Raw genomic sequence first — 25,978 nt, 5'->3', positions numbered from 1 at the left:
AATTCTATTCTACTTAGGAGTATAGGGAGCTAAGAAATCCTATCTTAGTCCCTTATTCTCTACAAATGTAATTAGATTATTATTATTAAACTCTCCTCCTCTATCTAAGAACTAGATCTTAACTATCTTTTTATACTAGTTAAATGTCTTAGTAGTCTATTTCTTAATAATTTATATAGCTTGTAATTTAAGCTTATAGAAGATAGCCTATCTCCTTCTTAACTTTGCATTAGTAATTATAAGGATGTACTTATATTTAAAAATGTCTAGTAGAAAGATTAGTCCTATAATATTAATATAGACCTTATCTAATAAGGATTAAGGTATTAGTCTTAGAGTTCTTAATACTACTCTCTATAACCTTGCAAGCTTGTATAGCTTATAGTACTTAAGTATAAATATATTAATCTGCTTAAGTCCTTAGACTTAAGCCTTTGTTACATTAAGAATCTTGTTCCCTATATAGCCTAGTCTCTAGTGCTATCTTGTTATATTAGCCTTAGGTATAGCAAAGGCTAGATAGGACATATTCCTATTAGTTATAGAAGCAACTTTAGTACTCCTCTTAGGGAGAGAGATAATTGCATTCTAAAGGATTAGAATATTATAAGTAAACTAAACCTTGCCTATCTTCTTATTATTCCTTAGAATGTATAAAGATAGCCTGTCTAGGTAGACCTTATACTTTAGCTAAAGAGTCTCTACTAAGATAAGGTTGTAATTAGAGTTAGGAAAGTATAATACATCTTGTAAGGTAATATTTAACTTATTCCCCTTATACTTTATTATAATCCTTACACTTCCTAAGTATATAATTATACTTTATCTAATAGCTTAAGAGAACCTAATTAGGGTTTCTAGGGGTTTAAGGTCTAAGAACTAGGACTTATTATTAAAGAAGTAGTATAATATACTAGAATCCTAGATAATAGTATTACTCCTTTGTATTCTAGCGGCAGCAATTGCTGCTCCTACAAATAAGCTGTCTAAATTAGAGCCTAAGCTTATATTAAAAGAGGAGATAGGCTTAATTGCTATAATACCTTTTCCTCCTTTCTTATTATATCTCTTGCTTTTATCTTAGGACTTCTTCTTGTCCTTATTAGATTCTCCTTTTCCTTTATATACCTAGGACTTTAGGGCCTTATTAGGGTACTTCTTAAAGCAATTTGTATTTATATAGATATAATAGGTATACTTAGTATACTAATTATTATCTACTATAGTACCCCTAAATCCTCCTACTATCCTCTATATCTGTAAAGGAGGTTCCTTAATTACTAAGGTAATTAGCTCTTTAAGAATTATATTCTTAATATAATAGGATTGTCTCTAGCTTCTTAGGTATTCTAGATAGTAGAGGCCCTAGATAAAGAATAGCCTAATCTGCTTATTACTAAAGGTAAGCTTTAAGACTAGAATGTTCTTAGACCTAAAGTATTATTCTATTATAGAGATGTACTTATAATACTACTTCTAGAAGTCCTTATAGTACTTCTAAGTATTTGTTTCTTAGATCTTAATATTACTAATTCTAAGAATCCTTAGGCTATTATAAATGTTTATAGTTATAACAGGCCTGTAGGTAGCTATAATAGTATTATATAGTTCCTTAGCTATCTTCTCTATATCCCTAAAGTTAGGCCTTAGAGATTAGTTAATCCTTTTACTAATAATCCTATATATAATTAGGTTATACTTATGCTAGACTTAGAGAGGAGTTAGTCTTAGTCTACTAGTTAGAATAGGTTCTATTACTAGAGTGTCCCCTCCTTCTTTTTAGGAAGGAGTTAGAGCCTAGGAGGATAAAGTAGTACTCTCCTTAGTTAGTAGAGAGGGATATCTAACTTTAATTCCTAGCTTTAGTTAGGCAGGGCACTAGGGAATGTTATAAAAGACATAGCCTAATACCTCCTTGTCTATAAGGGCTGCTTTAAGCATCCTTAACTAGTCTAAGAAGTTACTTCCCTTTCTTAGGACTTTATTCTCCTTCGCAGTCTTAAACTTATTAGCCTGCATTATAGCTATTATTATAACTAGCTCTTTCTCGGCTCGCTAGTTAACTGTCTAAATAGTGTATAGTAAGGTTCTAGTAGCTGCGCTTAGAACAGATAATTCTTCCTTAAGTATGCAGTAGTTACGCCGGGCTTATAACCTGTTGTAATTAGACTTAAGCTAAGTAAAAGAAGACCTCTAATTAGCAGGTATATATTATTATGCAGAGAGAATCTTAAGTATAAGATTCTTACTTTAGCTATCTGTGTGTAGGAATGCCTTAGCACTAGTTACGTGCACTTCACTAATAGTCAGTCTAATGATCCACAACAGATCTTGGTCCAGGTCTGAGTGGGGCATGAATAATCAGGAGGACATTGTGACCCGGCTGTCAATTTCGACTACCGTAGTCCCCGACAGTTCCATACCTCGACATCGTCTTTTTCACTCTCGCAAAATGCTTGAAACGGCTTCCTTCATCGATGAAACTTCTCCAATGGCGAGTATACCTACCGAAAGGGTCAGCGGGAAGAAGCTGGCTTTGCAAGCTGGCGAGGTTGGTAAACTCTCAAAATGGCTCGCCCGCCCTAAAATCTCTTTGACTTGGAGTCTTGTGGGTAAGGTTTGATGAGAAAACTACTCCTCATCCATGCCAGCGACCCGAAGTGTTCCAGGAATGCGAATGACTGGTGTCACAAGGATTGACTCAAGAACATCTCATCGTTGAGGGACCACACATTCTACAAAAGAGGACAGCCATGAGATTACAAGAATTCCATGAGAGAGACTCCCTGGTCCGACGATCGAAGCGACCGTCAGCTGGATCGACCGTGCAAGTGCAATGTTGTTTTGAGGAGCTGTGCTACGAGAGGCCGGAGCGACCGCTGGCTATACAAGGGAAAGGTCACTGCGCTGCCTGACGGAACGTTCAATCTTGACGGAAGTCTCCATCAACAGAATCCGTGTATTCCGGCCATACGCCAGCTGCATTCCATGCAACTCTCGACCAGTCTTGCTAGCTGCTGTATTCCATCCGCTTCCTTCACACCAAATCTTCCTGCTGGACAATCACAAGTCCGAGCCCTCACTCTTCTCCTTCTTGATCTCTTGCTTCTTGCCCTTCTTCTTCTGGCGCTTCTTGCCCGCCTTCTGCGGCGGAGTCTCAGGAACCGCTTCCTCCTCACGAGAAGTCGGCTTCTTAGCCTGGCGTACAGCGGAAGGAGAGGAGACGGCGTGGAAGGGCGACTCCAAGGTTGGATGAGCGGGTTCCTTGCCTTTGCTCTGCTTGTTGATGAAGGCGGCAATGGTGTTGTCAGATGGAAGGGCAGCATCTGCGCGCGAAGTCTTGCGGGAGTGTCTGGTCTTTCCGGCATCGGGCAGTGGTGGTGCGGGTCCGACAAGGTGGCTGGGCCTGGGGACGGCGTATCTGGATGTCGGAGGCTCGTTCTGGTCGTATGGCACCGCATCGTTCATTTCAACGTCTTCGTCGCTGACTTGCTCCGTCTTCTCCTCGTGGGACTGCGCCATCTCATCACGGAGGTGCTCAATGGTGCTCCAATTGGCACATCTGTCGAAGGAGCTGAGGATGACTTTGGCCAACTTCCTCGCCAGCTGTCGACGATCATTATCGTCGTCAGATGGTGGCATGTTGAACATGACCTCCACGACTGGGAGCATTGCTGTAACGGCCCACCTCTGCGGAACACCATTTGGAAACGCCTTGTTCGCCAAAGACCATTCGTCCTCGGCCTCCCGATTCTTCTCCATCTTCCTTCTCGCTTTGGCAACCTCTGACGGTGACTTCTGCCTCAATTTCTCCTCATCCTCCCGACGTCTCTCTGCTTTGGCTGCTTCGAGAATGGTGTTGCGAATCATGAGAATTTCATCTTGGTTGAGGTCGAGCTGGAGAGCGTTGAAGTTGTTGACGTCGCGGATCAGGTGCTCATTCTGTGGATCGGGTCAGCGTGGAGACATGGATGGAGGAAGTAAGGTGTTGGACAGTCATACCATCTGACGCTTGTTCTTGTCTTTGCTGGGCATGACCGCAGATCTTGCAAGGTGATGTTGGTGTCAAAGTGCTGGTGACATTGGTAAGTCGACCGTTCTCTCACTGTGCTAGTATGTACTCCACGCAAGTGACTGTTCGTCCGCAAACGCCCAACACGAGTGGGCCCACGCCACGACTTGCATCGCGTCGCATCCTGCCGCCGTGGCGTGTACCACGACAGTCGGCAGCCGTGTTGACTTTCCTGACAATCTCGCATGCACTTCCCGAACCCGAAGGATGTTTCGCAGTCAGCGCCCTGTAGATTCGGAACCGGATGGCGCGGATGCCCAACTCCCCCACTCTTCCACGCACTACTGTCTCGCTTCGTTGGCTCGAACTGTGCAGTGGAAGCAGGAGAACAAAGCTGCGGCGAACGGACAAGTCGCAAATAACGAGTGTGGTGCTACTGTACCGATCAGCATCAGCTTATCCCCTTGAAGGGTTTACGGCTCATCCTTGGCGTGAGAGTGACCTCCAAGGATAATAAGCTCCTTGTCAGATCAGGTCTCTGGCAGGGGTTGGATTGGTCCAATCCTTCAAAACATGGGATTTTCACCATATGGGCGACCGGAGCAGGGGCTTTAGCGTTGTACCTGTCTCCACCGGATGAGTGCTCAAGGAGATGCACGCATGCATATGCGGCGGACTGATCACACGGCCGTCTCGATTGGATTGGATGGGACCGGGATCGGGTTTCAGTGGTACGACTCCACTCCCACGGAAACAAGCGTGGACGTTCAAACAAAGATTTGGCTTTCGAACCTTCTAAATTTCCGTAAGGACCCAATCGGGAAATTGCACCAAACCCAATCAGGAAACTGCACAAAACCAGAGCGGGGCCTTGTGCACCGTGGGCACTTGTGTGCATCAAACACACCATGCATTGTGCAGGAACATTCCTAATCACAAGCGACGCCAAGCTCCCAAACAGTAAGGTACACCTTGTGGCCTTGTGGCCTTTGTTTCCCGCCTGTTGCCGCCCTGGAACCACCCAACTTGAAACGAGCGCTTCGCTGGCGATTCGTCGCTTCCCGGCCACCCAAGACCGGGATTCGCGTACGGTCCAACAAGTGGCACGGCGAGGCGCCAACGCGCGCATCCCACTTGACCCGTCTGTCTTGGTGTAGGGAATATCTGGGGGCTGGGACCATTACTGCAGGCTTAATGGAACCGGATCGAGCCGAAGCGGTTGTGAGTGGCCCGGGGTTCTTGGAGTTGGAGTCTTTGTCGCGTGCAGTGGTTTCACTGCGAGGGCTTGGCGATGAAGAGGGGACGAGACAGGGCTCGTGACTATGCAGAGCCTCGAGCGGGGCTTGTGGTCCAGCAATCGGTGAAGGGTTCTCGTATACCAAGGTTAGTCCGTGGCCCGTACTTGAATACCACCACCATCCACTTGTCCCGGGCCGTGCTGATCGAGAAGAGCATAGGCCTGCTCAAGGAGGAGGGACACTTCCAGAAGAAGCAGGTGAAGAAGGGAAGCGGAAAGAAGTCGATCGCGGCGGCGGGTGTCAACGTCGTGTCGCGGGAGTGCGTCGACGAGATGATTGCGCTGCTGAGGAGTGCCTCGTTGGAGAGCGAGTCGACGGGATGCTGTGGAGCAAGTTCGGCATGTGCGTGCTGAATATGTGGGCCTTGCAAGGAATCATTGGCGGGCGGTGTGCGGGGATATTTTGGCTGACGGAAGCAGGTGTTACGCTAGACGAGATCTTCAGCGAGGGGGAGAGCGATGGTAACTCGGATGCGTATGGGTTGGAGAGTTCAGGAGAGGCGGGTAGTCGGGCAAAGCAGTGTGTGGATGTCCGGCGAGGGCAAATTCTCTTCTCAGGGGGAAAAACAAATCGGTCCGGGGGTCTGATGAGATCGCTAGAGCCATCGAGAGCAAGCAAGCGGGCGTAGAAGCACCGACAGACGTGTGGGGAGGGCCCTCACGGAATTCAAACCGTTGTCTTTTGCACTCTGTACCGTCCAGCGTCTTCCACGAGTCCAACGTGGAACTCTCCGCCGCCAGTTACATCCAATGCCCGACCCACGTCTCTTGGCAACCGACACGGAAACGACGACAGAAGGCGGAAAAAATGCTGCCGCTGCTGTTGCTGTTGTGTGACCCGCGCCGAGACGGGCTCGAGCAGGAAGCGGGTAATGATAAGTGACACAACATTGCTTCCCCCTGCTGCAGGGGCGGTATTTCAAGAGGTGGCCGGGGCGCATCTGGAGCTGAGGGCGATGCGCAAAACCCGTCGTGTAACAAATGCTGCTTTGCATGCGGGACACATTTCGCAACCATCTTTTTTTTTTCCAACTTCTGTGGTCTTCCTCGCATCGCATCGCATCGCAATCACACGCACCTCGCATACCCCCGGGACACTCTTTTGTTTTCTCGCCGTCGCGCTCACGCAATCTAGCACGCCACGACGAACTGTCATGGGGCGACACTACAAGGAATTCGTTCGTTGAACCCTTCCCATCCCGATTCCTTCCTCCACGCATACATGCCTTCAACACGTCGTGCGGAATGCTGACCTCGGGAATCCGGCGAAACGCAGGAATTCAACCAAGTGCCCTACGCCGACGTCCGCGCGGAAGAGCTCCTCGGCACGCTGACCCGGCTCCAAGTCGCTGTGATCGCCTCCGGTCTGAAGGACGGGCGCCCGGATGTCAAGAACATTCGAGATTTCTTCGACTGCGGTCGTCCCCGCCCGCGGGCCATCAAAGCCCTGATCGGCGGCGGCGACACGCTCGCGAAGTTGTGGAAGCTGCCCCGGGAATCACGCCACGGCATCTCGACGGAGGAGCGCGAGGATCTCGTGCACGACCTGGCCGAGGCCGCGCTGCGCACCTTTTACACCGAGTCCAATCTGAGCTTCGTGGAGACGCACTGGGGAGACATCCAGCCGATCCTCCGCGATCGACGACACTCGGACGACGTGGAGACCAACCGACGACTCGAAATGCTTACACACCGCTCCTCTCCCGATCTGTTCGTGGCCGACTACTCGAGTTCGTCGTCGGCTTCGCCGCCGGCCACGCCGTCGTCGTCCCGGAGCCCGTTCCGACTGCTGCGACCGAACTCGGGACGTCCTTCGTCATCGCCGCCTGCGGCGAAGAAACAACACACTCGGCCTTTGTCTTCTCCACCGTCGAGGTATGCTCTTCCACCACCACCACCGCCAATCCAGTCCCGAGAAATCTCCTCTTCTTCCTCTTCTTCCTCTTCTTCTTCTTCTTCCTCTTCCTCTCCTTCTCCGGAACCAGTCAAGCCTTCTTCTTCGTCGAAGCGGTCCACCACGCCGGTCGCGCGATCCATACACCGTCGTCGATCACCATCACCATCCGGCTCGGGTCAACTGTCACCGACTCCATCCCGACGGGCCGAGTCCAGCAGACGTCGATTAATGAGCACGAGTGCCGCGAGGACAAGCTCTCGGCCACCACGCTCGCGTGCAGGAGATGAAGGAGGAGACGAATTGGATCAGAGGGCCAAGACCAAGCTGGCGATCAAGAAGTTGGAGGGGTTGAAGTTGGACGTTGGGCAGCGGTGAAGTTGGAAAATGCGCCGGGGACTTGTGTGCTCGGAATCGATGCGAGGTTGTCAAAGAGAGTCCGCGTTCGCTTCGAGATTCGCGGTTGGGTCGATTTGGTAATCCCGTCTGCTCATGAATGTGATCTCACGAAACTCCCTTTTAAAATAGTCGTCCATTATCTCTCGTCCCTCTTCGCATATCGAAGATTTCAACCCGCTCGCACTTCCACCCCATCACCATTTCGAACCAATATACTCCACACCATTTGCCTACTTGTGATGTCTGACACTCTAGCTGACCTACGAGAGTCTCTTCTGCAAGGTTTACGCTTTCACACCGATCATCCTCCGATGATCACCAATACCATAGATGATGATATCACACATACGTTGATTCCTCACACTTCATCGACCCGAAAGAGGCTGCTAGTGAGTTGGATTGTGTCGCTCGCGGCGCCGGGGGGCTGTCCTGGCAATCTGAATCCGCTCAAAGTCTGCCCTGACTGTTGCGTACTCGTCGTCGGTTGTTGCTGCTTCGGCCGAATTCCCGCATCTGGGTCGAAACGCTCTCTATCGCTGTCGTTTTTCGCCTTGGTCAAGCATCCAGCTAGAGTACAAGGACCTCGACGCCGCCTCCCGCCTCTCCGTCTGGAACAACTTCCTCACCTCCCACAACGCCGCCCAGGCCGCCGCCCGCCTCTCCCCTCCTCCCAAGGCTCCCACCACCGCCGCCAAGTCCTACGGCTCCGCCCGTGCTCTCAACAAATGCCGCACCAACTCCGCCACCCCCTCCGCCGCCAACGGCACCACCATCTCCGCGGAGGCGGCGTCTAAGGCGACCAGAGCCGGCCTTATGAGCTCCAAAACTTCCTTCATCTTCTTCCACTCGACCTCCGGCAAAGCCGTTCTCGTATCGAAAAGTCCTTCCACGATGTGCTACTCCGGACTCCTCGGACCGGAACGGCTGGGGGCGTATCGGTGCCGTCGGTAGTGCAGGTGCTCAAGCCATAGCATCAAGTTGTCCCAGCTCGGCGTTGGATCCTCGATCGACAGTTGTACCTTCGAGTGTCGGACACGGATATCCTCGATGCTTTTCTTGAATTTGACCATTGAGATGTCATTGTAGACATAGATCTTGAAGATAAATATGTTGGAGCGGTAACTAAGACTCCTGTTAATAATAAGTGCGGCTGTCCGGCGTGGGTGTCTTACAAGACTTTGCGCGCTTCCCGGCGGACCACCTCCTCCGCACCCAGCCGCACGCTCTCAAGCCGAGCGAGGTGCGCAAGCTGGCGGAGCTGGCGATCAACGGCATTCCGTGGAGGGACGAAGGCCTGATATTGCGGGCCGGCATTCATGGAAGAGAAAGTCGGCTTCGCAGGAGGATGAATGATCTTGAGTGCCGCATTGCCAAACAGGTGGACAGTGAAGGCTGGCCTGGTGGTCGGAACCCGCTTGACCTCTGTCCTACCCGCTGCGCACTCGCTGCTGGCTATTGTTGCTTCGGCTGTCTCTCCCCAGTGCTTGTGCGCCGCAGCTCGAGACTGCATCTTGGGGAAGTGTGAGGTGTTTGGTATCTTGATTGAAGGTTTGTCGGGCGAAATTGACGGCTAACGCTCACGGTGGTCTTTGTGGCCGCTTGATCCTTGCCGTCGCGGAAGCGCTCGGTCTCGTATTTGGAGAGTCGATCCCCGGCTGCGCTTTGCAGTTGGATAGTACAGTAATTCTCCTAGAGGTAGAGTCTGTCCTCTCTGGATTCGAAGAAGAGCTGGAAGTGGGCGGCGAGGGACTTGTTGGCAGTGCCAGATATGCTCTAGCTTGTTGAGGCCAGAGAAGTCGAGACCAATCTTCGGCTGTGAGAGAGGCGTCGAGGCGATAAGTCTGGTCGGTGGCTCAGGGGCGGAGAAGTTATCTCGAGGATCGAGGGAGTCGTGGTGAGTATGGAGTAGTGGTGGATAGTTCGGTTGGTGTGTAAGTAAAGAGTGTCGATCGCTCATGTACTCGGTCTGGAGTGGAGTTCTGATCGTCTGGAGTGCTGATTGTCCGTCTGGGTATAGATATGCTGGCAGGTGACCTTTTTGTAGGGTTCCGTTGCGGGTTGCGCAGCGGATGACGCAAGCGGACTCGCCGTGCCAAAACTCGACCTTGTCGTCTGCAGGCAGGTCCCATCGTGTCGTTCGATTCGCGTCTTGGGGAGGTGAATTGTGACTGGATTTTGGCGGAGAATGCCGTGAAGATTGTCAGTATCACCATGCTCACTTGAGATGCTCTACATTATGCCTCACTTTGCCAACGGGCGCCCGATCTGCGTCGCGTTTCCGTGGAGAGAGATGATACTGTCCAGATGACGTCCTACTAGGACACCGCTCGCGTACCATCTCTCTCGGCGAGTGATGCGTTTGTTGCTCCAACCACTTTTCTAGCGGGGGTATCCTTGACCTCGCGGTGGTAGGAAGGCTTCTTCGAGAGCTTCAGTCTCACCACCCTCGTCAGCGGCGGCTGCGCAATCGTGCTCGAGCGTAGCCCAAGTCCTCGCGAGCCGCGGAGAACTCCACCATCCTCCATGACCTCACCGACGCACGAGTGTACACAATCAGCGCTTGCATTACACACGAGGTCGAACTCGTAGGACAGAGCGGACCACGCCTCGGCCATGGCGGTGGTGGTATTGGACAACATGGACCTTACGGTTCCAGTCTCACCCTGCAGCCCGCCAAAATCCAGGACATTCTGACCTGGGAATGATCCGCTCCAAACCACCATGTCTTTGCCATTTCATCGAGGTCATGGCTCTCCCCAACCAAACCGCCTGCTCGGAATCAGTATAGATATGCGTTCCCGGATGTTAATCGACCCTTCTCCATCCTGCAGCACCTGATCGGCCGGAAGTTGCGAGCCAGCTGAATTCGATGGGGGCCGAGTGATCAATCGCTATATTGCCGACGGTGTGATGTCCGCAAGACATTCCTCCTTGCCGGTCGGTAGTGATGATCAATCCGGGATAGAACAGGTTGCGGTAAGTGCAGACCTCATCGACGTTGGGGCTCGAGATCGGCGTAGATGGTGCGCGGCACGTACTTGCCATTGCCTGCGTGAGATGTGACCTCGGGAGTGTCTGATCAAGGTGGTGACGCTGGGTGATGCGCATTCGTACCGGTCTCGGAGAGGGAGGTGGAGAAGCCGTGGTCGTCCTCGGCGGCCTTGCGCTCCTCGTCGCTCCCGGGTCCACGCAGTCTTGCGAGCTGCACATGACAGGTCCTCCTCATCCAACCCTTGTTACGTCTCCCTGCGCTCCTTGGAGGCGTACGTCCGCGCTCAGTTTCGCAGCGGGGGAGCATCTTGACGTCCTCGAGGGATCACTTGCCGTTGGGAAGCAGGAGCTTGCGTGGACGGTGGCACAACCCGAGGTCGCTGCGCTTTGAGGCGGTATGGGATGCCATGGGGTGCGCTGCTCGCTTGGGAGGCGGTGCATTCCTGCAATCGTGTGCGGAAGACGAGGGAGGACAGAGTTGGAGGTGAAGGGGTCCTTGATAAGTGAGAGGATATAGTTGCCAGGGTGGGTGTAGCCGAGGGAGAACGATTGCAGTAGCTCCGGGATTCTTCGTCGTCGACGTATGACAATCTGACCTGCATGTTCAGTCCGAGTCAAAGGAAAGCCGACTCGAATGCGTCGTACCTGGAAAGTTCCTGGTCAGGCGATGACCTCGTCAGTCGGGTAACACCCTTGGCCTTGTCCGCATGCTCTCCACATACCTGAATCGCATCGGTGTTGCCATTGCTTGCACCGGACCAATCCACGATGCAGTCCACAGCATTATCCTGCTTTCAGTCTTCCGCCTCGTATCGCCGACCAAAGCTTGTCGTCGACCATTGCTTGCTGCCCCTCCGCCTCCTCTTCATGCACACCTGCCCTCTGACGCCCGTGCCGTACAGTCCAACATTCCACCGCGCGCAAGTTGGAAATGGAAGAAATCGTGGCTCGGAAGATACATTTTGAAGCCGAAGGAGATGGGGACCGCTTGTTGGAGGTTGCTGCGGGTGGCCATTGGGGTGGTTTCGTGGTCGTTGCAGAGCTTGATGAGAGCGGTGGTGATGGTGTCGAGGGATTTTTTCGACGAGGAGGATGGTGTCTCGGAGTTGGAGGACTCTCGGTAATGGTTGATGAATAAGATACCTTTAGGCTCTTGTAATGCGGGGTAGGGTGAGGACGACGTGTGTGCGATCATTTGCGTTGTTCGGTACTGTAACAAGATGGAGGATGAGGTAGGTGATATTCCGTCAATCTAAGCGTGCATTGCAGAGAAGATGCAGGAGCAAAGAAAGGAAGCGACCGAGATGTAAGGTAGTACCTCTGGTATTGTGAGGAGGCGTCGAGCAAGGAAAAGGACTCGACGGGAAGGGAAGGGAAGAACCGGGTGACAGCAGAAGAGAGGTTGAAGGTTGAAACAGCAGAGTCGGATGAAAGCGGAACATGGTCTATTGTGCCTGAGGCATGCAAAGAGCTTGGTCTGGAAAGCGACAACCGACACTTGACAACCGACACTTGACAACCGACACTTGACAACCGACACTTGACAACCGACACTTCACACCCGACACTTCGACATGAACACTTCGACACCGCCATTTCAACAGGAACACTTCAACAGGAACACTTCAACACGAACACTTCACATCCCGCTCACCCACCACTACTGACCATACCTAAACCTCTTGCGTCTCCCTCTTGCTGCCGGCCGTGCTTGTTCGGCTTGCGGACCCTTGAGGTTATCACCCTCGTACCTTGAACTTTGAAGCCGAACTTTTTTCTGAAGCCGAACGCCTTTCGATCTCACACCTTCACCATCTCACACCTTCACGATCTCACCCTTCACGATCTCACACCTTCATGATCTTACGCCTTCATGATCTCACACCTTCACGATCTTACGCCTTCATGATCTCACACCTTCATGATCTCACACCTTCATGATCTCACACCTTCACGATCTCACACTTTCACGATCTCACACCTTCACGATCTCACACTTTCACGATCTCACACCTTCACGATCTTACACCTTACTGACCCTCACCACGCTCACCACACTCACCACGCCACACTCACCCACACTCACCAACACTCACCAACACTCACCACACTCACCATACTCACCACACTCACCACGCTCACCACGCTCACCAACACTCACCATACTCACCAACACTCACCACGCTCACCATACCTCACTGCGGCCACTCATCTCGAATCAATCTCCGACCCGCACAATTATCAGACCTAGGCCCAGCTGGATTTGGACCGTTTCTTCGGCATGACCGCTGCGCTGCCAGTCACGACGACTTTCTCACCATGTGAATGATTCAAGGGAGGAGGAGCATAGTGGATGGCATGGCATGGGTGAGGCATTCTTACCACATGAATGAACTCGAGAGGATGAGGTAGTTCCATAGTCACTGGGTAACATGACGATTTCCAAACCTTCACTTCCTACCACCTCACCCAACCGAATCAAATTCTCCGGAGAACCGAAGCCAAGCCACATCAATGCCCTCACCACCCGAGACAGGAATGGCTTTCCCAAAGTCGATTGAATCAAATCAGACCAACGTGAGCTTTACCCAAATTGCAATATCAAACCAGGACCGAGTCAATTCGGAGCAATCTTCGGGAAGCTGCAAGTCTTTACGACGCTTGCCGTTTGTGTGTTTCAAGCAAGTCTGTGCGGCAAACAGATGCAGAGACCTGGTAAGATACTTCGGAGACATGCCGGTCAAGGTGCGTGCAAACGATCAAGCAATCTTACATTCATCACTCGCCTACAAAACACCTCCTTTCGTCACCTCCTTTCTGGCCCGCAAGCCATCCCACGACGCAGACCCAGGAATCTGAAAGTCCTACGAAATATCCCGCCCGAGCGAGCCATGACCGAACCCCACCAACGAGAAGACCGAGCAACCCGAAAGAAGCGAAAGAGAAGAACGTCCAGCACTTCCCACATCGAGACCGAGCTAATTCGGAGCACCTCCTCCGGTCTCCCTCCATCATACCCGGACGCGCAACGACGCCCGCGTGGCAGTCGTATGCCTGGAGCATGGGAATCCAGCTCCGATGGCAGCTCCAGGTATGAGTCTTGGAGATGAGCTTGTCCTCATTCACCATTGCTAACCTTCATCCTCGTAGCCAAGCGCTCCGTGCTGGGACGGCTTACTCTTCGCGCTCTGCCATCACCGTTGGTGACGCGGATGAACGTCTCTCGAGTGTTGACGAGATCCAAGACGCTCCCCTGCCACGTGGTCATCGGGCGACATCGGTCGAGTTGAACGAGAAGTGCGTGCTCCAGCCTCCAACTCTAGAACCTTGTTAACAGCAATGTAGCATCCACGACGACGACGACGACGACGAGGGTCCCAGTCAACGGGTTCGCCCCCCTCACATCGCCAACCCCATCCTACAACCCTCCACAAGGAACATCTCTGCGCGCGGGCGTGAAGCGCAGATTGTTCCGCCTGTTCGCGCGCCATCAGTCGATTCGGGTGGGGGTTTTGGCCAAAGTCCGGTATTGCTCGACGATGACGAAGCTGTCAACGCAGACGAACAGTCGGTCGAATCACCCTCGTCTCTCTCGATCAACCGACCACGCATGACTGAGCGGCACCGGCGTCACCGCTTCTCACCGTCGCCGTCGCAGTCGGTCGACTTACCCTCATCTCTCTCGATCAACCGACCACGCATGACTGAGCGGCACCGGCGTCACCGCTTCTCACCGTCGCCGTCGCAGTCGGTCGACTTACCCTCATCTCTCCCGATCAAACGACCACGCATAACTGATCGGCACCGGCCTGACCGCTCCTCATCGCACACTCCAGCCGACGACGGTCGCCGTGCATCTCGCCGAACTAAACCGTCGCCAGGCACAAAGTCACAATCAACCATGTTCCCCACCGACGAGTTACATCCTCCAGAATCGCTATCCGACAATAACAGTGACACCTCCGACGGCAGACAGACATTTCTCAACGCTCAGAAAGCCACCGGATTCGAGCGCATTCGCCACAGGTGGACGCTCGCCGGAGGCGCACACTCCGACTACACGTGTCAAATCTCAGGGAAATGGTGGTCGACCCTACCTGGTAAGCAAGGAAGCAAGCATTCCTTCTATTGCCCCCCGCCCTCTCTCTCTCTCTCTCTCTCTCTCTCTCTCTCTCTCTCTCTCTCTCTTTTTCTTCAGTCCCAAATGTATACTAACCACCCCCACCGCAGACTCGAGCAACAGACTCGCCAGTCGTAGCGGCCCTCCCGAAGGCAGCACGACCGCCTCGCACATCGGCCGCATCATGGAGACGACGCTCGGCGAGCAAAAGGGCGACGGGGAGAGGTGCACGCGCTGCCAGAGGGACGGGTGGGAATGCTGGGTGTACAGCGCCGAGGGCAAGGCGCAGATCTTTCACCCCGGCGATACGTGCGCCAGGTGTCGCCATAAGCCCGGGAAGGGGCCTTGTTCGTTCAGTCCGCGGATGAGGAGGAAGAGCGTGGCGGATCAGTCGCTGCTGGAGGTGGAGGAGGAGGAGGAGGAGGAGGAGGAAGCGGAGGAGTGATGGGGAGGATTGATGGAGAGGATTGATGGGGAGGATTAATGGAGAGGATTGATGGAGAGGATTGATGGAGAGGATTGATGGAGAGGATTGATGGGGAGGATTGATGGAGAGGATTGATGGGGAGGATTGATGGAGAGGATTGATGGAGAGGATTGATGGAGAGGATTGATGGAGAGGATTGATGGAGAGGATTAATGGAGAGGATTGATGGAGAGGATTAATGGAGAGGATTGATGGAGAGGATTAATGGAGAGGATTGATGAAGAGGATTGATGGAGAGGATTGATGAAGAGGATTGATGGAGAGGATTGATAAAGAGGATTGATGGAGAGGATTGATGAAGAGGATTGATGGAGAGGATTGTCGGGGTTTTTGGGGAGGATCCGGCAAGCGGTCACTTGCTCGAGTGGCCAGAGAAACAAGGCAGAGATGATGGTTCAACTTGCTCGAAGAACAGACGTTGATACCGCGCTCATGTCACGATGAAGCGGGTGTGATCGGAGTCTTTATGAGTCTTTGCGGGAAGAGAAAAAAGATGGCAGCTAGGTAGCCGGAAAGGAGTCGACAGTGATGCCTTGCTTTTTTCCAACTGGTCTTTTTGCATTCCCGTCTCTGCGTAATATATGTCCATGGCGCCCCCTTTCTTGCCAGTCTCAAGGAGTACTTTGTGCGAGCCAGCAGCCTCCCCGAACTCGACGATCTGGACATGTCCTTGACCTAACTGTCCGACGACTGAAATTACCTTTTCCACATTCCCGACCAACCTCGCCGAACACTGTCAAGTGATGCGCCTCGCCATGCAATTCTGCATCGTCCTGCCCACGCCCGGAGTTATCGTCCTCGCCAACAAGACCACCCCAATACCCTCTTTTCTCACACCTATCCTCTACTTCCACGCCTCGTAAAGGGCATTGAGTTCCTGCATCGGAGTCGGTGGTGGCGCGGGACCGAGGAAGCTCTCCCAGTCATCAAAGTCGAGGCTGAGGGTTGAATTGAGGTTGGATGGAGCAGCTGCATGATGACTCTGCACGACACCGGTCCAGAGTGGCTCCTCCAGATGGCCATGGTTTGCAGGCGTAGCGGGCAGCGCGACCTCCCCATTCTTGAGAATGTCTGTGAGAATGCCCGTTTTTGGCGATTGTTTGTACTCTTGCTCTTGCTCTTGCTCATGCTCATGCTCTTGCTCATGCTGCTCGGCGGCGGACGAGAAGTAGGGTAATGGTTTCGGCATGATCTGAGCCAGTGCCAGCCAATGCTGCACCATAATTTCATGAATGGGGAGTAAATCGATAGTCACAGCAGGCAGGGGTTCCATCGGACGGAGAAGGGAGCTGGGATTTTCCTCCGGCGCATCGATCTGGGAAAAGTCAGCCACGGGTGTCCACCATGAGAGGCAGTCGCAAAAATGCAATTACTCACCCCACACAAACGAATACACTCATGAATGGCCCAGATGTCCTGCAGCAGATGGGACATGAACCACCCGTGATCGACGTGTTGCCCGAGGGCGTGGTCCTTGCAGCTCGCGACGCCCAGCAACATTAGATATGCGTGGACGACATGGGCGGGAATGATAGTCGGCTGCTGCATGACGGCGACCAGGGCACTGACGAGGTAGTGGGTATTGGGTCGGGTGCCCAACAGTCGCGTGCATCTCGTCTCTTGCTTGGTCGTGGATTTGGAGACGCATTTTCCGTAGTGGAGGTCCAGGCGTTTCATGACCGCTTCGACGAGGGGTGATGGACACGGGGGAGGGATTCGGTGGTGGCCACCGCGCGGGCGGGGTGGAGATCCAGGCGATGCCATGTGGAAGGCCACGGCGGAGACGGGGGTTTGATGCTGGCGCTTTGTAATGCGACCGGGTGACCAGATAGCGACGCGGCGGTGGGCGGAGGGAGTTGTCGGCGTTGACGGTCGCGGAGGAACGGGTGCCATGATGGTAGGAGGAGGAGGTGGAGGAGGAGGAAGAAGACGAAGGAAAAGGGAGAGTCGCCCGCTCATGGCTGGCGAAGAGGGATCCCGCCGGAGTGAGTATAGGAGTGAGACATGTTGCGGAAGGGGAGTGTAGGTAGACCTGTTTTCTGTGCAGGCGAAGAGGATCGGAGCATGACGGTTGTTGGTGGGGAGGGAGTGGTGTTGTTGATGTTGTTGTCCGGAAGCGGGAAGCGGGGGGGTTGGTTGAGAGAGGTGTGTCGGTGAATGGGATGTAAAGGGGGTGGTGTGGTGGTGGTGGCAGTGGATGCAAAGCAAGCGTGCCCGGGGTGCTGATCTCCACTCACGCGGCGTGGCTTGGCTTGGGCTTCCCTTCAGCCTCGGCAATGCAGCAAAGAGGGGTCTTGAGTCTTGAACCTCACCTCAGTCGTCGGAGTGAATGTCCCGTCCCGCTACAATATACACCTTGACGGTGATATCTCCCGACTACGACGCCGCGCGATCGACCGGGACTGGATACATCACCCGTTGCCATATTGCCGACATGCATGCCATTGAGGGTGAAGATTCGCCATGAGCCACTGCCCCAGCGCCCATGATCGGCCGCTCGGAGCGCAGAGCCGGGACAAGAACCGCTGCGGAAAGAGCACAATTGGACGCGAGTCCACCGACCGGGATGAAGAGAATTGTGGACAAGAGGTGGATGATGTGATGGAGAGCGTCAAGGAAGGACACGCTGCAGCAATGGATCGACTGCGCTGACGATGGCTGACAAGCGTCGAAGTATTCCGCAACGAAGTTGAGTTGGATGGTGGAGGCTGAGGAGTCTGATGGCACTGAAGGCTATGGCGGTGGTGATGATATTTAGAAGTTGACGGGGAGATGAGATAGCTGAAATCCGTTGCGTCACGATGCATTGTAGTATACCCACAGGAAACAGCAGATTGGACTCATGTACGCTCTCGGAGAGCTTTCTTGTCCTCAAGCTCTGGCAAACGCCGTACCGATCCAACCCAACCAGGACCTGATAACGTTGCTCGAAATTCCCGCTTGACAGATGCCGCCGGCGCTTCCGAACTGCACGTTCGATCCCTGACCGACCTGGACTGTGGGCTTGTTGTTGACCGTGGTGTTGCCCATGCGCTCCTTGGTTTGGCGAGCCATGGTGAAGGAAGCCCGCTCAACGTTGTTAGCGTTCTTGGCGGATGTCTCGAGGAATGGGATGCCCAAGCTGTCATCCTGTCAGCGGCTCTTCCGTTCGCTCTTGGTCGTGCCTCAACGCACCTTGGCGACAATGTACCTCTCGACCCTCGACCTCCAGACTACACTCTTGCCAGCTCTGGTTGTTGCTCTGGAAAGCGTCGCAAGAAGGTATCGCGCGGCGACAGCTTCTCGAAGTGGTCAGTAGGCGTAGACGAGTCTGCGATTAGACTATGCTGCGAGTGCGGGTGTCGCTGCAAGCGAGATGTAGCTACAGACGCCGTCAACTTTGGTTTTTTGATTTTGATCAATGACTTAGTACAAGGTATGTTCTTCACCGTCTTGGGAGCGTATCTTTCTCTCCCTGACCCTCTTTTGGTCGACCGGCAGCATCCCGCTGGAAAGAGGCCTCCCTGAGATGCAAACGTCGGAAGTCAAGGGCGTAATGCTATCGCTGTTGGAGGACGAGCAAGGGACCGCAGCCAAATGTCTCGGGGGAGTACAGTCGGAAAGAACACTCGGATAAACTCGTATAGCTCGTATACATGCCAAGACTTGGAAATCCGACTTTATCTTACCGCTCTTCTACCTTTGCACACTACTTAATGCATTACTACACTATCGACATTAAGCAAAGCGATATTAGGACCTATAGAGCGTATTACGAGCTTTACGTTAAAAAAGGAATTATCTAAATCGGCCGTATTTTAAGCCTACTATAACTCTACTAAATTTACCGCTAGTTTTTAGCCCTTAACTACTAAAATAGACGATATTAGCGACTTATCTATAGTAGATTTACCTTCCCTATCGGACTTCTACCGTAACTATAGTATACTACGTACTACTTAGGACGACTACCTTAACGACTTACTTAGTAAGGACTTCCTCGGCGATACGCTATCTACTAGCGTCCTTATAGGTCTACTACCGAGCGCTCTACCGGCTCTACGTAATTACGGTAGTAGAGCCTCTAATGCTATTAACTTACTAAGCGACTTACTAGCTCTACTACCGCCCTTACGACTACCGGAGCATCTAGTATCTATAGTATAGGCTCTATAGTAAGCAATCTATAAGAGCAATAAGACGAGTAAGGTGTTTATACCGGACGTTATAACTATACTATAGCTACCTCTATTTCTAAGGGCTACTTAGCAACCTTATCTATTACTTACTTACAATCATCGACATCCGCACTTCCATTGCACACCCAATATTAACCCGATTATCACCAAACACGCACCATTCGAAAGCCCTTATCAAGGCCGTTCCAACGAACCCGCATTCACCCCGCTGCCCTTAAAACCTACGCCGCTACTAGAGTTTAAAGATTCACCTTGTTGCCCCCTTTAGGGTGCAAATTTTGACCCTAAACTCCGGGATTTGGCCCCGACCTCCGAAACCTTATTCCGACCTCACCTCCCCCACACTCGAAATATTCCCTGTTTAGGGCATTGCACAAGGAAGGTTCACAACCTGTACCACACTACAACACTTCAACACACCACAACAAAACCAATACGCCGCCGATTCGGACGCCGTGTAGCCCGTTTAAAAGCCCTCGACGAGAGCTTTTATTCTAGCTATCAAACGCCTGATTTGGTCGAATTTTGAAAGAGCCAAAGGCTAAACAAGAGCAGTGTTCCTAGGATACACAAACACAAACATACACATACACTTAGTTCTCTCCACACTAGAGTTACCTGTTGTCCTACGCCGCCGAGAGAGGAAGCTAAAGGAGCAGTGTAGTTTAGTAAGGACGAATTTGCACCTCTAGGGATTAGAGTAGTAGTACTAGCTATATAGCTAGATACTCTATATAGAGTATAGGCCTACCTTTCCCTAGAGACAAAGGTTGTCCCGAACCTACTACGGCTACCCGCAGAACGCCTCTAAAGCCTGCTATAAAGACGCACGTTACTGCAGGCTAGAGTACTTCCTAGAAGCAGAGGTATATTTATATATCTCTTCTCTCCTCTTTAAAGTATACCTTCTCCTATACTCTTATATAGTAGGGAGAAGAGTGCCCTAGTGTCGCAAGTAGGCTAGGACCCGAACGCGATTGGAAATAGAGACGAATAAGCAGCCCTCTCGGCGTAAGACTGCTAAGCCTCTTTTTAAATAACAAACAACAACAAGACAATGTCTACCGAGACGGAAATAACAGACGCAAGCTCAGCCCCTTAGACTCTAAAAGCTACAGCTAGAGGGGACGAGGAAGTTACGTTTAAGTCTCTTAAAACCCTGCCGTTGCTAAAGGAACTACTAAACAGAACCGGCATTCCTTTCCTACCTAGGAAAAGGCAAAACCCCTTCGAATTTAGTAGCTCCCCGACTCGTAGCCCTTCTCTTGGAAAGAAACAAACACTCTCTCGCACGCCCGCGAACGAGAAGATCCTACAAGCCCGACAGCTACTAGTCGAAGCGGCGGGGGATCTAGGCGGGTTTCTAGAAGAACAAACCTAGGTTCTCGACCTTCTTAAAGTCTTTCGGCACTTTACCGAGCGTACAGACTTTAGGATAACGTCCCAAATCCTCGCAAAGCAAGTCTCGAACCTAGAAACGACAATAAAGAAACTAGCAGCACAGGCGAAGAAGCCTACTTTCGCAGACGTTATTAAGGGAGATAGCGGATCCGATACCTCTACCTCTACCTCCTCGACAACAAAGACAACATAATAACAACAACAACAACAACAACAACGTTAGACGACCGTCTCCCGGAGGGCTAGCAAGCCGAAAGAACAAGCAGAACCGATGCCTCTTATCCTTGTACTAAAGGATAAAGAGAAGGAACTCGACTAGATCGCAACCCGAGACAAAATTAACGATGCTCTTAAAGGCGAAGACTAAGAGCTAGCTGTCCTTGCGATAAAGAAATTAGTTCGGGGTAACATTGTCCTAAACTTTGCAACAGAGAAAGCCCGCTAACGAACGATCGATAGCCTTACTAAGGTTACTAATATCGTAGGCGGGGCACAGGTAATAGAGGACTCTCTCTAGCACAAGGTCGTAGTCTACGGCGTCTCGACCGCGAACTTTAACACGCTAACAGGCCTACAGGACATTTAACGAGAAATTAAGACCTTTAATAGAGGTCTTAAACTCGCAGGCACCCCGATTTGGCTAATAAACGAAGAGAGAAGAAGGACTCTTACTAGGGCGACAGTTCTAATAGGTTTTGCTACCGAGGAGGAGGCAAAAAGGGCTATTTAAAACCGTCTATACGTAGGCGCGGACAGCCTAAGAGTCGAGAAGGCGAAGGATCGTATATAACAGAAAGGGAGGCCCCTAGAACGTTCTACATGTTAGAACACTCTCTACGGATTTTCTATGTTAATCTTAACCGATCTATCGAGGCTACAGAGTCTACCTTAGACGTCGCGGTTAAGCAGAAAGCCGACCTTCTACTAGTCTAGGAACCGTAGACTATAGAAGACCCGATAACAGGCTACAAAGAGACAAGATCTATCGCACACCGGGAGTATAACCAGCTATTCCTAACGACTACGGATTCGACGATCCGGCTAAGAACAATGCTATATATTAGCATAAGACTTAACGTTAATATCTCTCCTATTTTATTAGACGACAGCGACATACTTTCCTTTGTTATTTTAGACAAGAAGGGCAACAAGATCTAGATAGTTAATCTCTATAACGAGAAGGACCTTCGGGATACCGAGAACCCGCAAAACCGACGAACGACAGAGAGAAGCCTCTACTCTCTACGCAATATGTTCCTTCTAAACACTCTACTAGTAGGAGACTTTAACCTTAGACACCCGTCCTAGGATCCGAGGGGAAAGGATACTACTAGTGCCCGCGAATTTATAGAGTAGATAGAAGACTAGGGCTTTACTCTACGTAATACGATAGGTATCGGGACCTTCTATAGGCCGCACCTAGACGCAGAGTCGGTCCTAGACCTTACGTTTACAAGAGGATCCTTATCTACGAAAGAAATCGACTAGAGAACGATTCCGACAGGCTCAGACTATAAGGCTATATCTATAGACCTTATTAGCGCGCAAGATCGAGCCTAACAGAAGAAAGTAGTTCTAGATATAGCTTCCGCGGATTAGGAACTGTTTACAGATCTCCTAATAAGCAAGGCGACGTCTATTAACTATACGAACTCCCTCGACGACATCGTAGACTCCTTTACCTCGTATATTACCGAATCGATGCGGGGAGCAATCCCAGAGAAAGTAGTACACGCCTACGCAAAACCTTAGTGGAATAGAGAGCTACGCACGCTACGCCGTACAATGTCTAGAACATATAGACAGACCTTTACCTACGGACGTACACCGACGCTAGACGAGAAAGAGGCGTATACGAAAGCGAGAAACGAGTACTTCCAAGCTATCAAAACAGCTAAGAAGAACTACTAGAACGCTTTCCTCGAAAAAGAAGACTCGAAATCTATCTTTAAAGCTATGTCCTATACTAGGAATAGCAGCCGAAGACAGATACCTACGATAAACAACGAAGATTCTTTCGAGGGGAAATGTAAGGCCTTCTCCGAAGCCTTATTTCCGCGCCCTCCTGCCGAGGAACCTCTACCTAGCCGTTAGGAAGCGTATACAGCCGGGGATTAGGGCTGGACTACGCTAACCGAAGAGGAACTCGCTGCCGCCTATAGTACGAAGATAGTAAAAGGAAAAACGCCGGGCCTAGACGGTATTACGCAAGCTATTATTAGTAAAGCGTACGGCGCTATCCCTATTACCTTTCTACGTATATACGGTAGGCTACTCGACGAAGGACACTACCCCCAATGCTAGAAAGTTGCGACAGGCGTAGTTCTAGCAAAGCCGGGAAAACTAGACTATTCGGTCCCTAAGGCCTACCAAGTTATCTCTCTCCTAAACTGTCTCGGCAAGATTAGCGAGAGAATACTCGCAAAACGCCTAGGGATTATTGCAGAGACGAAGCCCCTTCTACATAACTCGCAGTTAGGAGGGCGGAAGAAGAAATCGGCTATCGATACGGTACTTCTCTTAACGAACGAAATCGAGGAGAATCGAAGAAAGAAAAAGAAGACTTCGGTTATCTTCCTCGACGTAAGAGGAGTATACGACTACGTTGCAAAGAACCGACTATTAAGAATAATAATCTAGTTAAGGCTTCCGCATAGCCTTATACGTTAGGTTTAGTCGTTTATAAGCAATAGACGCCTACGAATAGCATTCGACGGACAGATATAGGAATTCCAGGACGTAGAGATCGGCGTTCCGTAAGGCAGCCCGATGTCTCCTATCCTCTTTCTTATCTATACGCGCGACATATTCTTCTCGCTATAAGGAGTTACTCCTAGTTCCTACGTCGACGATATTAGACTATCTACCTCGTCTACGTCCCTTAAGAAGAACTCTAAGGTACTAGAACGTAAGGCAAGAAGGCTAATAGACCTAGGAAAGAAGAACTCGATTGCTTTCGACCTAGCAAAGACAGACCTAGTACACTTCTCGAAAGGGAAAGGGTCCGATTGCCCGGTAATTCTTCCAAACGGCGATATTATTCGCCTAGTAAAGAAAGCGATAAGGTAGCTTAGGATTTGGCTAGACGCCGGTCTTACCTTTAAGGAGCATATTACAATAAGATCGGCACAAGCACAAGCGGCATTCTATCGATTAGAAAGACTAGCAAATACCGAACGCGGTCTATCTTCTATATCGTTAAGAAAGATCTACCTAGCCTACGTTACTACAATAGCAGACTACGGGGCCCTGGTTTAGTAGAGGTCGAAAAAGAGCATAAAACCTCTAGTATCTCTATAAAGTAAAGCTTGTAGAAAGATCCTAGGCGTTTTCCGTACCGCCCTAAACGTCCCGTCTAAAGTAGAGTCAAATCTCTTCCCCCCGGATCTACGCCTAGAGAGACAGTCAATTTTATACTCTCTACGCGTAGCAAAGCTACCCGAAAACCACCCCGTAAGACTCGCTATCTAAAGCGCGCCTTCGGATACGCGAGAAGTCCGACACGAGGACTCGAGAGAGATACTTCCGCAAAAACGACAGAGAACATAGATACAACTACTCTATTATCGACTCCGACAATACAAGCATTTCGTAGAACACAAGAGGGCTAACTACGCAAAAGACGATCTCTTTAGCGTCTAGAAAACCCGATACGAAATAGCAAGACAACGGGAGATTAATAAGGTACCTAGGAATACAAATAGCTACCTTAGTCGATTTCTATAGAGCTCGCTAGGAAAACATAGAATAGGAGGAAGACGCGCTTTAACTAGTGCCTTCTATACTATCCTAGTAGGACACGGATACCTAAAGTCCTATCTCTATCGCTTTAGACACGTAACGACGCTAGACTGCCCTTGTTTGTTTGTTTGTTTGTTGTTTGTTTGTTTGTTCCATTTACGTCCTTTCGGAGTCTAAGACTATGTAGGACGGCCTTGCAAGCAAGGCAGTAGATCTATTTACAATCAAATTCTTTCGGTATTCTTTGACCTTAGGGAAAACCCCGTGCCTAAGGCAGGACCTATAAGCAGAATCTGCCGAAGGACTTCAAAACAGCGCAAGACAAAGGAAATCAAACGAGTGTCGTTATCTACAGCCAGGGCTGCAGAATTTTCGCGCCAAGCTTTTGTAGAATTTTCAGCGGATCCTTCCGCTATGTCGTTGTCTGCAGCCGGGGCTGTAGAATTTTCGCGCTAAGCTTTTTGCAGAATTTTCAGCGGATCCTTCCGCTTCGCACACACATACGCTGCAAATTCGAATGCAAAATTCGAATGTAAAGCAGCTGTCTAACTCGCTGTCTTCTCTTGTCCTCAATATGCCTTTGTGGAACTGCATCGCTTCTAAACGCATACAGCTACGCAGGTTGATCGCAGAGTTGTGGATTCTACCGACTATTCCAGCTCTTTAAAGTGCATGTATGCTTCCTTCGAGGGCGACGAAGTCTCTAGAGAAGGGACATGCGATTTCGGTTCGGATTTCGAGGAGGTACACGTATAGGGCAGAGTGGACTACTTCTTCTTCTTCTTCTTCTTCTTGTTTGTAGCGTTTGTAGCGTAGAGGGCGTTCGAATCATGCTGTTGTTCTGTAGCTTAAGTTTCGAGGTAGATTTCGAGGAGGATTTCGAGAAGGATTTCGAGAAAGATTTCGAGGCGGATTTCGAGAAGGATTTCGGGCGGATTTCGAGAGGTTTTCGAGGAGGTTTCTTCCAGACTGTCTTAGTTTCCCTTCCGAGGAAGGTACTTACGACGGCCACCGCGTGAAGGTGCAGTCTGTTCGGCCGTCGCTAGACTGCCCTTGCGGACGACGAGAAACAGCAGAATACCTCGTATGTAGCTGCCCTATCTACGATGTATTTAGGCTACTACCGCTACGACAAGCACAATCTCTACTAGAAATAGTAGAAGATAAGGAACTCCGGAAACACCTTACTACCTTTCTCTCGGATACAAAGATTGCTTCTAGGTCCTAGCACCTAGCAAGAGGCGAAGACGAGACCGTCTAGCCTACACCCCTTTCACTTTTCCTTATTTGTCTTTCTTTAAAGTCCTTCGATACTAGCTGGCTACTATCCTAGGCACGGGTCTTTCCCTAAGGTCAAGAGATACGAGAGAACAACGATTGTACATAGATAGACTGCTGTCGCGAGACAGCCGTCCTACATAGTCATAGACTCCTATAGGACGTAAATGGAACAAACAA

General features: G+C 50.8%; 5 protein-coding genes across 5 annotated transcripts; 2 read left to right on the top strand and 3 right to left on the bottom strand.

Annotated features, from left to right (window-relative positions):
• Nucleotides 1-3,063: 3,063 nt before the first annotated feature.
• Nucleotides 3,064-4,035, bottom strand: MYCGRDRAFT_97550 (uncharacterized protein; the record flags this gene model as incomplete). Its single annotated transcript, XM_003847355.1, has 2 exons — nucleotides 3,064-3,942; nucleotides 4,003-4,035. The coding sequence occupies 2 exons, from the start codon at nucleotides 4,033-4,035 to the stop codon at nucleotides 3,064-3,066; spliced, it is 912 nt and encodes a 303-aa protein (XP_003847403.1).
• Nucleotides 4,036-4,920: 885 nt separating this feature from the next.
• MYCGRDRAFT_97549 (uncharacterized protein) lies at nucleotides 4,921-8,553 on the top strand (the record flags this gene model as incomplete). Its single annotated transcript, XM_003847452.1, has 5 exons — nucleotides 4,921-4,972; nucleotides 5,470-5,652; nucleotides 6,656-7,039; nucleotides 7,933-7,991; nucleotides 8,170-8,553. The coding sequence occupies 5 exons, from the start codon at nucleotides 4,921-4,923 to the stop codon at nucleotides 8,551-8,553; spliced, it is 1,062 nt and encodes a 353-aa protein (XP_003847500.1).
• Nucleotides 8,554-8,770: 217 nt separating this feature from the next.
• On the bottom strand, nucleotides 8,771-10,217 carry MYCGRDRAFT_111733 (uncharacterized protein; the record flags this gene model as incomplete). The annotated part of the gene is made up of 4 exons (XM_003847354.1): nucleotides 8,771-9,106; nucleotides 9,184-9,262; nucleotides 9,564-9,750; nucleotides 9,938-10,217. The coding sequence occupies 4 exons, from the start codon at nucleotides 10,215-10,217 to the stop codon at nucleotides 8,771-8,773; spliced, it is 882 nt and encodes a 293-aa protein (XP_003847402.1).
• A 3,267-nt stretch (nucleotides 10,218-13,484) lies between these two features.
• On the top strand, nucleotides 13,485-15,158 carry MYCGRDRAFT_97547 (uncharacterized protein; the record flags this gene model as incomplete). Its single annotated transcript, XM_003847453.1, has 4 exons — nucleotides 13,485-13,684; nucleotides 13,744-13,890; nucleotides 14,029-14,693; nucleotides 14,824-15,158. 4 exons carry the CDS (start codon nucleotides 13,485-13,487, stop codon nucleotides 15,156-15,158), a joined length of 1,347 nt encoding a protein of 448 aa, XP_003847501.1.
• An 886-nt stretch (nucleotides 15,159-16,044) lies between these two features.
• MYCGRDRAFT_111732 (uncharacterized protein) lies at nucleotides 16,045-17,293 on the bottom strand (the record flags this gene model as incomplete). The annotated part of the gene is made up of 2 exons (XM_003847353.1): nucleotides 16,045-16,260; nucleotides 16,578-17,293. The coding sequence occupies 2 exons, from the start codon at nucleotides 17,157-17,159 to the stop codon at nucleotides 16,045-16,047; spliced, it is 798 nt and encodes a 265-aa protein (XP_003847401.1).
• Nucleotides 17,294-25,978: the final 8,685 nt, after the last annotated feature.

The sequence above is a fragment of the Zymoseptoria tritici genome, chromosome 14 (genome assembly GCF_000219625.1).
Source record: "Zymoseptoria tritici IPO323 chromosome 14, whole genome shotgun sequence".
NCBI classification, from domain to species: domain Eukaryota; kingdom Fungi; phylum Ascomycota; class Dothideomycetes; order Mycosphaerellales; family Mycosphaerellaceae; genus Zymoseptoria; species Zymoseptoria tritici.
The sequence above is the reverse complement of the archived record's forward strand: the minus strand, read 5'-3'. Positions and strand labels throughout refer to the sequence as shown.